General features: G+C 45.4%; 5 protein-coding genes across 5 annotated transcripts; 3 read left to right on the top strand and 2 right to left on the bottom strand.

Moving 5' to 3' along the window:
- Window positions 1-578: 578 nt before the first annotated feature.
- Window positions 579-2,504, top strand: PICMEDRAFT_73090 (hypothetical protein; the record flags this gene model as incomplete). Its single annotated transcript, XM_019164377.1, has 1 exon — window positions 579-2,504. One exon carries the CDS (start codon window positions 579-581, stop codon window positions 2,502-2,504), a length of 1,926 nt encoding a protein of 641 aa, XP_019016685.1.
- Window positions 2,505-2,595: 91 nt separating this feature from the next.
- Window positions 2,596-5,269, bottom strand: PICMEDRAFT_16872 (hypothetical protein). Its single transcript, XM_019161376.1, has one exon. It carries the CDS (start codon window positions 5,201-5,203, stop codon window positions 2,693-2,695), a length of 2,511 nt encoding a protein of 836 aa, XP_019016684.1. The 5' UTR covers window positions 5,204-5,269; the 3' UTR covers window positions 2,596-2,692.
- Window positions 5,270-5,465: 196 nt separating this feature from the next.
- Window positions 5,466-8,493, bottom strand: PICMEDRAFT_16871 (hypothetical protein). Its single transcript, XM_019161374.1, has one exon. The coding sequence runs from the start codon at window positions 8,066-8,068 to the stop codon at window positions 5,744-5,746; it is 2,325 nt and encodes a 774-aa protein (XP_019016683.1). The 5' UTR covers window positions 8,069-8,493; the 3' UTR covers window positions 5,466-5,743.
- A 544-nt stretch (window positions 8,494-9,037) lies between these two features.
- On the top strand, window positions 9,038-11,117 carry PICMEDRAFT_16870 (hypothetical protein). The gene has a single exon (XM_019161373.1). It carries the CDS (start codon window positions 9,282-9,284, stop codon window positions 10,965-10,967), a length of 1,686 nt encoding a protein of 561 aa, XP_019016682.1. The 5' UTR covers window positions 9,038-9,281; the 3' UTR covers window positions 10,968-11,117.
- Window positions 11,118-11,361: 244 nt separating this feature from the next.
- On the top strand, window positions 11,362-13,072 carry PICMEDRAFT_16868 (hypothetical protein). The gene has a single exon (XM_019161372.1). It carries the CDS (start codon window positions 11,409-11,411, stop codon window positions 13,023-13,025), a length of 1,617 nt encoding a protein of 538 aa, XP_019016681.1. The 5' UTR covers window positions 11,362-11,408; the 3' UTR covers window positions 13,026-13,072.
- The last annotated feature ends 37 nt before the right edge of the window (window positions 13,073-13,109 follow it).

Below are 13,109 nucleotides of genomic sequence, written 5' to 3'. Positions count from 1 at the left end.
AACCCTCATCCTTTTTGATCGACGCGTCGGCATTTTTTTCCGCCACTTTCCGCCGCCGCTGCCCCGTCTCCTCGCGGCAACTCGGCTCCAGTGCCGCCGGAACGGCCCCAGAAGCCGTTTAGCTGCACGGGAAGAAGATCGTCGCAGGCTCGGCTATCTCCAGACAGGCCGGCCATGTCCCAAGAGAGGCAACTGCGGCTTGCGGTGCAGCAGGGCCGGCCAGATAGTCGGCACTGGAGCGGTACGGAAGTTTTGACAGCAGGCGGAACGCAATGCAGCAGGGCTCATTGTCTTCTGAGCCGTGGCCACGCCGAGAAGGCGTCCTGGGTGGACTGCCTTGCCGTTTTTCTTGAATTCCTGGTTGCGTGCCCATTTGCAGACCAGGATCGTGTTTGCCCTTGGGTTGCGTGTGCGTCCAGCGTTGCCAGCGTTTGACATCTGTGGTGGGCTCCTGTGCAGTAATCTGGTGCTCTTTCTGTGTGCCGCCCATCGCCTGCCTCGTGTTGATGCTCAAGCTCCCCCTCCGCGTGAACAGCAGCACCATCAGCAGCACCATCGCCCGCAGACACGTATCAACCATGGCTGGTAAGGACCACTACCCACACATCTCGGCGAAGCTCAGAGAGGTGTTGAAGCCGCATTTGCCCGCCTCTTCGCCAGAGGCGGACCCGTCGACGCTCTCCAACTACGAGAAGTTCAGCGTGCTGCACACGGTGCTGAGCCTGGACGTGCTGTTCAAGGACAAGAAGCTGGCGGGATCCATCTCGCTGAGCCTCAAGTGTCTCCAGCAGACGTCGTCCATCGTCCTCGACACCTCGTACTTGTCCATCCACGGCATCAGCATCGACGACAAGTCCGTCAAGGACTACAAGCTCAAGGACAGAATGGAGCCGCTGGGCTCCGCCTTGGAGATCCGACACAGCCTGGCTGCAGACGACGAAGTCACCCTCAAAATCGACTACGAAACAACCGACAGATGCACCGCCCTACAGTGGTTGGACCCGCAGCAGACCAACGGCAAGAAGCTGCCTTACTTGTTCTCCCAGTGTGAGCCAATACATTCCAGATCGTTCTTCCCCTGCTTCGACACCCCGTCCATCAAATCCACCTTCTCCTACTTCTTGACCTCTCCGTTCAACACCCTCACCTCCGGTTTGCTCAAGGACAAGAAAGACTCCGCCAACAATGTTGTCTACCACTTCGAACAGCCAGTCCCAATACCTTCCTACTTGGTGTCGATCGCCTCCGGCGACATCACGGGCGCAGCGATAGGCCCCAGGTCTACCGTTTACTCCGAGCCTTCCTTCATCGACAACTGTCAGTACGAATTCGAACACGACACGGAGAACTTCATCAAGACTGCAGAAAGCATCGTCTTCCCGTACGAGTGGAAGGACTACGACGTTCTCATCCTACCTTCCTCGATGCCTTTCGGTGGAATGGAACACCCTAACTGCACCTTTGCTACCCCAACTTTGATTTCCGGTGATCGTGAAAACATAGATGTTATTGCCCACGAATTGGCCCACAGTTGGTCCGGGAACCTAGTCACCAACTGTTCCTTCGAACATTTCTGGTTGAACGAAGGCTGGACAGTCTATTTAGAAAGAAGAATCCAGGGTGCCATCCACGGCGAGGATTTCAGACATTTTAGCGCAATCATCGGCTGGAATGACTTGACCAACTCCATCATCTCAATGGGAAACTCAGCAAAAAGATTCAGCACTTTAATCCAAGACTTGAAAGACAGAACAGACCCTGACGATAGTTTTTCTACAGTGCCTTATGAAAAAGGTTTCAGCTTGTTGTTCCATATCGAACAGACCCTAGGCGGCAAGGAGGCGTTCGATCCTTTCATTAAGCACTACTTCAATGAGTACAAATACAAATCTCTAGATTCATACCAATTCCTCGATTCCCTTTATAGTTTCTATTCGGACAAATCTGATCTCTTAGATACCATAGATTGGCAAACATGGCTATACGAGCCAGGTTTGCCACCAAAGCCTAGCTTCAATACCAAGCTAGTAGACGAATGTTACACTTTGGCTGCTAAATGGGTCGATATTATAGAAACAGCTCCGGAGAAACTGTCTTCCAAATTCAAATCCACAGATATCGCAAAATTTAGTGCTAATCAAAGTGGTGTATTCCTGGATAAGCTTTGCTCTTATGAGGGCCAGAATGGTTTCACTTGGAAAAATGAGAATGGAAAGAAGGCCATCGACTTGATGACCAACATTTACAGCAAATATTCCGTATCACAGAATGCCGAAGTCATCTTCAGATGGTTCAGATTACTTCTTACAGCAAACATAACTTCGTCTTACCAAGACCTTGCAAATTGGTTAGGAACCGTTGGTAGAATGAAATTCGTCAGACCTTCCTATACTATGCTCAATAAAGTCGACCGTCCTTTGGCTCTAGCAACTTTCGAAAAGTATGAAATGATTTATCATCCGATCTGCAGATCTATGGTGAAGAAAGACTTGGGACTTAATTGATACTATTTTTGTGTAATATCTATAATAAAGCGGCTCCTCGTGCTGCTCTTTTCGTTTGTGAAATTAATATAATATTTAATTGATAAGTAATAGAATTAGAAGTGGTGAAACAAATATTACAACATGTAAGTAAAATACAATAACAGGGCAAAAAAGTACAGTACAAAAGTCTTAGAGGAAAGTCGAATTTAAAAATTTCGATCCACATCCATATCAGCATCACTATTATCCGATGTGTAATCGTCATCGTCGCCAATATCAATCAAAGTTAGACTTTCACCATTGTCAATGACTTGCCAAACATTTAGCTGTTGATACCTCTCAATGCATTCCGATATTTCGGCCTCAGTAAAATTTTTCATTATACAAATCTCTTTTAATCTTTCCATAGAAACAATCTTAGATTTTGTCGTCTGCATTTGATTGGCAATGAACTCTTTAATAATGGTAAACAATTTCTCCTGTGTTGTTTCTTCAATTTCATGTTGGCCATCGTACAAAGTATTCTTTGCAGCTGAAAGTAACCTAAGTGCTTCATCAACATCACTCAACAAAACCTCATTGGAGAACCTAATTCTGGCTAATGCTTGCGACATTCTAAGTATACCAAGTAAAGTTCTAGGAGAAGTGTGTGAAAAAAATGTGTTGGAATTTTCGTTTTTCTTACTTTCTTGTCTCAGTTTGATATAAGTAGAAACAACGTAGTCACTTACATCCTTCGTAATGACCGGTTTATATTGTCTAGCAACGGAAATGTACTGTCTCATTGTCTGCTCATCGACTGTTTGAACGTTAATAGTAGGATGCTTGTTGAACATATGAACGTACGCAACATGCTCCGCCAACTTGATATCATTCTCCACACTCGGTTTGTCCAAAATCAAAAACAAAATATCAAATCTTGAAAGTAGAGCTGCCGGGAGGTTGATGTTTTCATTAGGTGACATTCTTGTATTGTAACGACCATAAAGAGGGTTCGCTGCTGCTAAAATCGATGTTCTTGCATTTAATGTCGTAGTGATACCCGCCTTAGATATGGAAATGGTTTGTTGCTCCATGACTTCATGAATCGCAGTTCTATCGCCTTCATCCATCTTATCAAATTCATCAATGCTACAGACACCATTGTCCGCCAAAACCAATGCACCACCCTCCAAAACCAATTCATCCGTTATAGGATCACGCATAACAGCCGCAGTCAAACCAACACCAGAGGAACCTTTACCTGTGGTGTAAATTGCTCTCGGTGCAATCTTTGAAATTGACTTCAACAACTGTGATTTGGCCACACCGGGATCACCCATCAAAAGTATGTTTATATCACCCCTGATTCTCATACCATCATCCATTTCTTTGGTGACGCCACCAACCAACAACAACAGTAAGGCCTTTTTAATATCTAGATGACCAAAAATCTCAGGTGCAATCGATGAGGCTAAGATATCGTAAAATTCTTCCTGACTTCTAACATTTTCAATCTTTTCCTTGACCTCATCGGTTAGGCCTAAACTTTCATATTTACGTTTGTGCTGCTTCACATATTGAGCATCCAAGTATGTTTCAGTTAATAGACCAGCTTTTAAAGCTTGGAACCCAGTATATGGCTGCGGTAAAAAGATACCTGAAACGTCAACATAATCACCAGGGGTCATAGATCTAACTAAGGGTCCTCTAACATGGATGGTCAACATTCTTGGAATATTTCCAGGTGGTACATCAGACGCAAGCTCTTGAATCTTGACATCTTGGTAAGGGGAGAACTTCGAAGCTCTTGTACTTGGGAACAAGCGTCCTGGTTTCCTATTTTGCTTACAGACCTCGGATTGACATTCAATCATTGGGGCAAAAGTCTTCGCTTTTACTTCTTGAAAAATTTCATAACCGCATGCATCACATGTATAAGCCTGCACTTCGACAGCAGGTTTAACATCAGAGACTCTGGTGATGATCCCTCTAATGGTTATCAATTGCCCTATATGGCCACCTTTCACGTTTCTCACATTCAAAGGTTTAGATGATTTACCTGTAGCTCCTGTGTATGGCTTAAAGTATAGGCTGTAACGTCTTAATAGCTGAGGAGGAAAGAGTTCGTGTGCTGTATTCATTTCATCACCGAGCATATCATTGCCATTTTCGTCATTACCGGTTCTCGAAGGATCAAGGTCTGATAATTGATTTTCTCTTCGACGTTCTTGTTGCAACGCACTACTACGTAACATTCTTTGGTGGATTATGACATCTAAAACAGTATCTTTGTCGTTAATTGGTTTGGTTGGTTGGGGCAGAATTTCGTCAATAACAGTAGAGAACAATTCAACAAAATGATGAGCATTTCGGGGAATTTCTGCCGCTAAAGATTCACCAGCAATGTCACGACTTTGCTGTAAACTTTCAAATCTGATTATATCATCGAGCTCAATCGTGATATCATCTAACTCTCTGTTCGCAATCTTTTGTAGTAAATACATGTATTTAGGACCAGAAGAAGCTTCAGTTTCTTCTCTAGCAAGCTCGATGTCATCTTCCTTTCTATCATAAAAATCCTCTGTTTGCTCCTCATGAAGGTTGTAAGCTGCTTCTGCCTTGTATTCTTTCAAGAAATCAGCAATGTGTTCTTTGAACTTTTCATAATCAGGATAGGCGCTATAGGTCTTTGGTAGAGGTCTGTCGAACGCTCCACTTGCGGTTGTTCCTTCCATTTATGTTGTTCAATCTAGTCGTAATAGTTGTATACCAATGTCCTTTTGGTTACCGCACACTCCGACCTGTGCCCCTTCTCCCCGACATGAAACATTGCTCCTTTCAATCTACAACGCAAAAGTCGAAAATGAGAAATTACTTGCCGTACTCCAAGAGGTTCTTCGCGTTTGCATTAAGCTTTCCCTTTTGGGAAATTAATTGTAGTGCAGGGGTTGTAGGTGGGGCGTTTAGTGCTGCCATGAACGGAACTATGGTGTTTTAGGAGAAAATGATCTATTCAAAGGCTATAAAAACGAAAGACAAAATATTTTTATACTAGTAAATGAATTTTTTTAAGCAAGGACATACTTCCTGAGTAAGACAAGGAAGACATGTAATCATAAAAGAAAGAGAGAGAGATGGAGAGAAAGAAAGAAATAGAAAAGTTTAGCTTAGGAAAAGAGTAAGAGAGAAAGAAAAAAAAAGAAAAGTCAAAAGATAAAAAGATAAATGTAAAATTGTATAAAAAGGTAGATAGAAAAGCAAATAGAGAACTTGATCTAGTTCGTTCTTTTTAAATTTTCGAATGGTTCTGTTTCTATGTATTGTTTCAAAAGTTGGTAGCCACTTTCGTCTAAAAACTTTAGTTGGTCTTTGATGAAGTCGCCACAGACAGCACCTTTGTCTTTGCCAGAAAAGTACGCAAAATTTAGATTCTCGACACAAACGTAACGCTCAATCATTTGCCAAAGGAATTTTTCTAGATCAAAATCGACTCTCGGAAAGTCGCCGCCTAGATTTCTCAACTTTTTGCCATCTAAGTCGACGGTTCCATTCTCCTCGTAAAGGGCAAAAGGATCCATCTTTGTTTCATGAACATGGTAGAACATAGGCTGAGAATTATCTATTCTAAAGGCGTCAGTAAATAGGCTCGTATAATCGTAATTGAATGACTCACCCTCTTCTTCAATCTTATCCTTGATACCTTCATAAGCTTTTTTCAAGTTTTCATAGTCCTTCAGCGGGTTGTATTGAATAATTGAAGTGTCGAAAAACATTCCATACTTGTAGAAGCCGTAGGCACGATCTGGCATCTTATTGACCTGATAGTATTTGAGATTATAAAAGTTTGAGGCGGCGACGAAGGTTTCCTTGTCACCTTCTCCAGCACCGCCCTGCGATAGTAAAGGATAATAACCGAACTGGCCGTCTAGGTTGTAGTAAAGGGCCAAAAGTAAGGCTTTAAAATGTATCTTTTTGTTAATCAGCATTTCACCAGACTCCGTAGTCCAGTCAGGAATGGAACCTTCTCTGTCATGCATAGGCACTTCATTTTTTAGTATCTCTTCATCGTCATCTTCGTTTTCCACTTTAAAATGGCTGGGATCTGTTTTGAAGTCGTTCAAATGACGAACTCTTTTACCTAATTTTGTGCCTCTAACTTCATAAAATTTCGGAGACGTCGTTCTACGCCAATAATCTGGCCATGTAATCATTGTATAGTCGTAGTATAATTCTGAGATGAACAGCGGGTCTGGATTTATTATTGGATAATTGTCAGAGTCCAATAAAAATGCATTTTCGAAGGAGGAAGCAAGCAACGCTAGCGATTTGTATTGGTATCCTGTGACCTTGATGTCGTCCAACAATTTGGCATCGAAGACATCATGTAACTTGACACAACGGGCGTCGTATTTCGGTAAAATTTTCTCGCAGAGTTCAGCTTCGTAATCATCATTTGAAGGTATGATGACTTCGACGGGCAAGAAGGCATCCAATTTTCTGAGTGTTTGAATGACCAAAAAAGCAAACCATGAGTATTTGCCACCTCCTACAATGACGTATCCTGACCCGGAATAGAAGTTTGGTTCGATGTCCGGAATATTGTCAACAACGATTTTATGTTTGATAGTTAGATCCTCAATGAAATTGTCAGGAAAGTCCATGAATGTTCCACAGTCGAACTCGGACAGACGTTCTTGGTTTTCAGAGTAGAAGAGAATGTTGTCGATAATTGTTTTACCATTTTCCATCTGCATTCTTTGCTCTAAAGGGAACGACAATCGGTTCCCGTAGATCAGATGTAAAAGCTGGGAAAAGAACGTCTTGGTGACTTTGCTGCCTTTCAAAAACTGTTCAGAAGTGACCTTGGACAGTTTTTCGTTAATGTTGATGGTCCAGTCTTTATCGACAACCTCTTCGCCTGGGTTTTTGGATTTTGTCTCTTCTTCAACATATTCCTCAATGATTTCTTTGACTACATCCTCGTCAACGAGGTCGTTTTCAGATTCGGACTGCGCGTAGGATGAGTCCTGGAGCAACTGGGGATCAGAGTTGTCATGGGAGGCACCTTCCGAGTCTTTTGATGATTCCTCAGATGAATTCTCTGAAGAGTTCTCTGAAACCTCTGATGTGTCCTTGGATGTGTCCATCTCTTTTGGTGAGCTCTCGGACGAGCCCTTGTCCTCGGCGCCCTTGGTCTCTTTGGTGCCTTTAGCTTCTTCCTGGTCGCCGTGGTGTCCTGATTGTATCTTCGCAGGGGCATTCTTAACATCAGGGTGGTCGTTGGCTGGGGCTGCATCGCCGTTACTCGGGGGGATTTTTACTTCCAGACTGGGGTCGTGGGAAGACTGGTCGGAGCCTAGGCTGCTCTCAGGGACCTCGACCTTCTGGTTGCTGTTGTGGTTCGCAGTGTCATCGTGATGCTGGTTGCCGGCTTTGTGCCCGTCCTGTATGAGATTGCGGTCTTCTTGGATTATCATGCCGTGGTCTTTCTCCAGCAACTGTGACACCGTCGCCGACTGTTTGCTGATGATCAGTGTCAGCAGCAACAGCCCGAAGATGGCAAACAGGAGTACTTTAAGCTTTCTGGTAATCAAACGCATTGTGAATCGGGAGATCAGCGGATTTCTTTCTATTGTTTCTATAATTTTCTTTTTTCTTAGCAAATGGAGTACAGGTACAGTGAAGGAATGTGGTGATGTATCGTTGGGGCTGCTCTGACAGATGCAGGTTGTCGTAGCAAAGCCTAAGCGGGGGCCCGATCTGGGGGTGGAATGCTATAGCGCAGAGCGTGTGTGTGAGACTCACGACCCCTGTATCTTGTGCACGAGGGTGTTTGACCAGAGCGAGTTCTCCGATCTAAAAATTAGCGGCTGGCGGAAAACAGTCCGGCTAGTAAAAAGGGCTGTTTTTCTATCTCTGTTTGATGCTGACTCTGTCTGTGTGCCTCTCTTTCTTTTCTCTGTGCGGCGAGAAAGAATGAGAATAAACGCAAACCAAGCTGTTGGCTAGCTACGTGCATGGCCTCCTCGCCCCCAGCTCCGGAGGGGGGACCAAACCGCTCGAGACATGCACGACCCGGCCTACACATCTAGCCTGGCCTGCTTTGGTATGCGCTGCTCGGCAAAAGCTCCGGCCAGACGCACTAACGCGGCTTCTTCATCCCTCGGCAGTAGACTAGGGTGGCCAAGCATGCAACCCAACGGCGCAGACGCAGAAACGGTGCGAGCTTAGACGCGCCGAAGCGAGACGAGCAGAGGCCGGCAGCGCAGTAGGCGCAGTAGGCGCAGTAGGCGCAGCAGGCGCGATAGAATGAGAGCGCAAGAGGGCGACGACGCATGCGGAAAAACTCGAGACGGGCACTTACCCGGCCGGGACAGCGGCGATTAGGGGTTGCGGGGCGAGCGCGTCGGTTTTTCCGGGGCAGCCAATCAGCAGACGCGCATGCCTCCCCGCCGGCGAAATGGGCGAGCGGCGCGGGCGGTCGCCGGGGCGGGCGCGGCAGACGGGCCGCAAGGCGGGGGCGAGGACAAGGGCGGTCGGCAAGTTCGCCGAGTATAAAAAGCAGGCTGCCCGCTGCCAACTGCTCGTTTTTTTCTCGTCCTTTCCATTTGCTGGAGCAATAGGGTCGCCTGATACGGTGATAAGGTTCCCCATATATAAATACCGCTCTCTCTACACACCACCCTCTAGCCTTAAGGAATTGGGTCACAGCATACAGTTTACGTCTGCTCCCATCCCCACGCTCTCTCCGCTGCATCCCTTGCATCTCACTACACGTCAAAACGACGACGACCTCGCTCGACTCCGCTCATTATGCTAGGCCTCTTTGACAAGGACCCAGAAAAGACCCAACAGACCCTCGTTGAAAGAGAAAGGAACACGTCCAACTCCCCCTCGGCCGCCGCCTCGTACACCTCCTCTCTCGACATGTACTCGCACGACTCGTCCTCGTCGAAGGACCTCAAGCCGACTGTGTCCATCACCACCTTGTCCAGTGACAAGCCCTCCTTCCTCGTCATTTTTCTCACCGCGTTGGCGTCCATCTCGGGCTTCATGTTCGGCTACGACACCGGTTACATCTCCTCCGCCCTAGTCTCCATCGGCAAGTCCTTTGGCACAGAGCTCTCCTACGGCGAGGAGCAGTTCATCACCGCCGCAACCTCCCTAGGCGCGTTCATCACCGCCTTGCTCTCCGGCTTGATTGTCGACTTCTCCGGCAGAAAGCCCCTCTTGATGATCTCTAACCTGATGTTCATTGTCGGTGCCATCATCCAGTGTGCCGCAGAGTCTGTATGGACCATGATCGTCGGCCGTTTTATCATGGGTTTCGGTGTCGGTATCGGATCATTGATCTCCCCGCTATACATCTCTGAGTTGGCTCCTTCCAGATACAGAGGTAGATTGGTTGTTTTGAACTGTCTCGGCATCACCGGAGGTCAGTTGATTGCCTACGCCATCGGTGCAGGCCTAAACCACGTCCACAATGGTTGGAGAATCTTGGTCGGCTTGTCCATGATACCCCCAGCTATCCAGTTTGTTGCTTTCCTCTTTTTGCCAGACACCCCAAGATACCTCATCATGAGAAACAAAACCGAAGCAGCAGAAAAAGTTCTCATGAGAACAAACCCTCACGCCTCTCTTGAAAACATCAAGTTAAAGATTTTGGATTTGCAAGAAGAAGACCTTCTTTCCGAGTGTAAAAATCCCTTCAAAAAATGGTGGAACACCGTTCTTGAGCTTCACAGAGTCCCTTCAAACTTCCGTGCCCTATTCCTCAGTTGTGCATTACAGGCCATACAACAATACACAGGTTTCAACTCCTTGATGTACTTCTCCTCAACGATTTTTAAGGCAATCGGCTTCAATAACTCTACCGCAGTCTCGTTAATCGTCGCCGGTACTAACTTTGTTTTCACCGTCTTTGCATTCTTTATCATCGATAAGATCGGCCGTAGGTTGATCCTACTCATTTCTATCTTCTTGATGACGTGTTTCCTAGTCTTGAACGCTATTGCATTCCATTTCATTGAAATCACCTTCCATCACAATAGTGCTGTTGTCTTGGGAAACATCCACACTTGGGGGATTGTCATCATCGTCTCGATGATCTGCTTCGTTGCCTCCTATGCTATAGGTCTTGGTAATGTTCCTTGGCAACAAAGTGAAATGTTCCCTCAGAAAGTCCGTGGTATTGGAACTTCTTACGCCACGGCTTCCAACTGGGGGGGTTCTTTGATCATCTCCGCCACATTCTTAACCATGTTGGAAAATATCACCCCAACAGGCACCTTCTCCTTGTTCGCAGGATTTTGTGTCCTATCTTTCATTCTCATCTTCTTCTGCTACCCAGAATTATCCAACTTGGAACTCGAAGAAGTCCAAGAATTGTTGACGGGTGGCTTCCATGTGAAAAGGTCTATGCAATTGGCAAAAGCCAGAAAAAACGGTGCTCCACCAGCAATTGAAAAGGATACTCCAGAAAGCCTGAACAGCGTTTAGACTTAATTTGTCCTTAAACTCATCATTTAATCACTAATACCATGCATCCACTCATCCCTGCTCCTCACCCGTTTTCTTACTTTCCTTACTTTCGAATTCATTTCTTGGTTTCGGGGATTCCGGCTATCCCCGATTGTTTTCTTACCTTTCGGTAATAGTATAATAGATATATATTTATTTAATATAAAAATACCAGTTATATACCACCAATCCTACTTTTTATATTGGCTTCATTCTGCTCTTATCCTGGCTGAGAATCCTCGCTCTTGGGGTCACGTGCCTTCGAATTGCACAGCCCCCGTCCCATCATTAGCTTATCGAGAGGACGGATTATTAATTTCCCCTTCTTCCCACTCCAACCGCTTTGGATGGTTAACACAGGCAGAACCAGATTATCCGTGTAACCTCTCGTTACAGTTGAAATCAAGCTGACCGCATCAGATGACCACACATGCGATTGCGGGGTACGACCTCCCATTGGACCTCTGGGAAAAGAAATTCGTGGCACATGACAATGCTAATTCAAATACAATAACAAATTCAACACCACCCATAGATCTGCGCTCACTCACTTACGTCTCCCCGACAGAAACACTCGACCATGTTTCATGCCCAATTTGCAAGTTGCCCTTTATTGAGCCCTGGAGTACAATCTGCGGCCACACGTTCTGCAAGGAATGTATCTTCGAAAGTTTCAAAAGCGTCCTTGGTGAGCGATGTCCGTTGGATCGTGTCCATCTACGTGTCCCGAAGTCTATAAGGCGTCAACTTCGCTTGAGGAAAAATAGCCATAACAGAACTAGCAGTGACTCTATTGTCAACCTGGGCGAAGGAGGAGAGGATAACGGTGAGGATAATGATGAAGAAAGAGATAGCATTGATGCATTCGGCGATGAAGAAAACGATATCGACATCTACCCTGCCCCTATTATCGTTTCGAACATGACAGACGACTTAGAAGTGTTTTGTCTGAACAAATCTCGGGGATGCACGTGGACAGGGGAGAGGTGGAGTATCAAGAAACATCTTGACGATACTTGCGAATTCACAAGGATATTGTGCATCTGTGGAGAATTCTGTGAACGAAAGACGCTAGTAGAAAATAGATTGCTAACACAATCGCCATCGGGCCTCTTTATCTTGAGCTTGAAAGATGTTCCTGTTGATCGTAAGAACAATATAGCCACTATTGAGGAAAGCGATGCCTATGGCGGGACATTTAGTGAGGATGACGCCGAAAGTAACCCTGACATAGATGCTGATGGAATACCTATATGTCCGCATACTTGTATACCATGTGCCGATTGTGCACAAAAGGTCAGGCTCATGGACATCACATTTCATTTGGAAAATGAATGTCTGAAACATATAACCACTTGTACAGGTTGCCATCTCTCTTTCCCTCTCATGCATTTGAAGCTGCACCAGAAACATTGCCAAAAAATTTACGTTGATTGTCCAGGTCTACAATATGGATGTACATGGAAGGGGCAGCGGGAACTATTGACCGAAATCCACGAAAATGATTGTGTTTTCATAAAAATGAGTGGATACTTCAAAAAGTTGGAAGGCAACATGCAGGAATTGAATAAAGAAAATGATAGCTTAAGGCTGCAGATGAGTAGTATCCTCAATTCCATTGTGAATGGTAAAGTACATAATTTGGGTTATCCCCTGGAACTTGAGGAAGTCGGAGTTATGCATGACTCAGGCAACTCCAATCTACAACACGGGACTAACATACACGGTGGTACCCTGCACGATATGGGAGAAAATATTGGCGCCAATTTCAGCTTTCCTGCAGAAACCCAGAGAATGAGCATGTCGAAAGTGAAAACGTTGATTAGAGAACTAGAAATAAACAAGAATGTTACCAAGGCTCTCGTTGACGAAAACGTGAACCTGCGAGAGCAGATGAATAGCCAGAGAGCAATGCTTCTTAGTCTGCAACAGCAGATGCAGTTCATGATGATTGAAAGGCGGCGAATGTTTATCGGTAAAAATAGTAGCTCCTCAACAAGCCTTGGGGTCGAGGCAAAACTGACCACCAAGTTGTAAAATGTGTATAATATATGGTGAATAATACAAATAAATCCAAAATCAATGCGCTCGCCTCACAACTTCCGGACCGTGTCTATCTTC

Source organism: Pichia membranifaciens (assembly GCF_001661235.1).
Source record: "Pichia membranifaciens NRRL Y-2026 unplaced genomic scaffold PICMEscaffold_4, whole genome shotgun sequence".
Lineage (NCBI taxonomy): Eukaryota > Fungi > Ascomycota > Pichiomycetes > Pichiales > Pichiaceae > Pichia > Pichia membranifaciens.
Note: the sequence above shows the minus strand (reverse complement) of the source record. Positions and strands in the feature narration are given on the sequence as shown.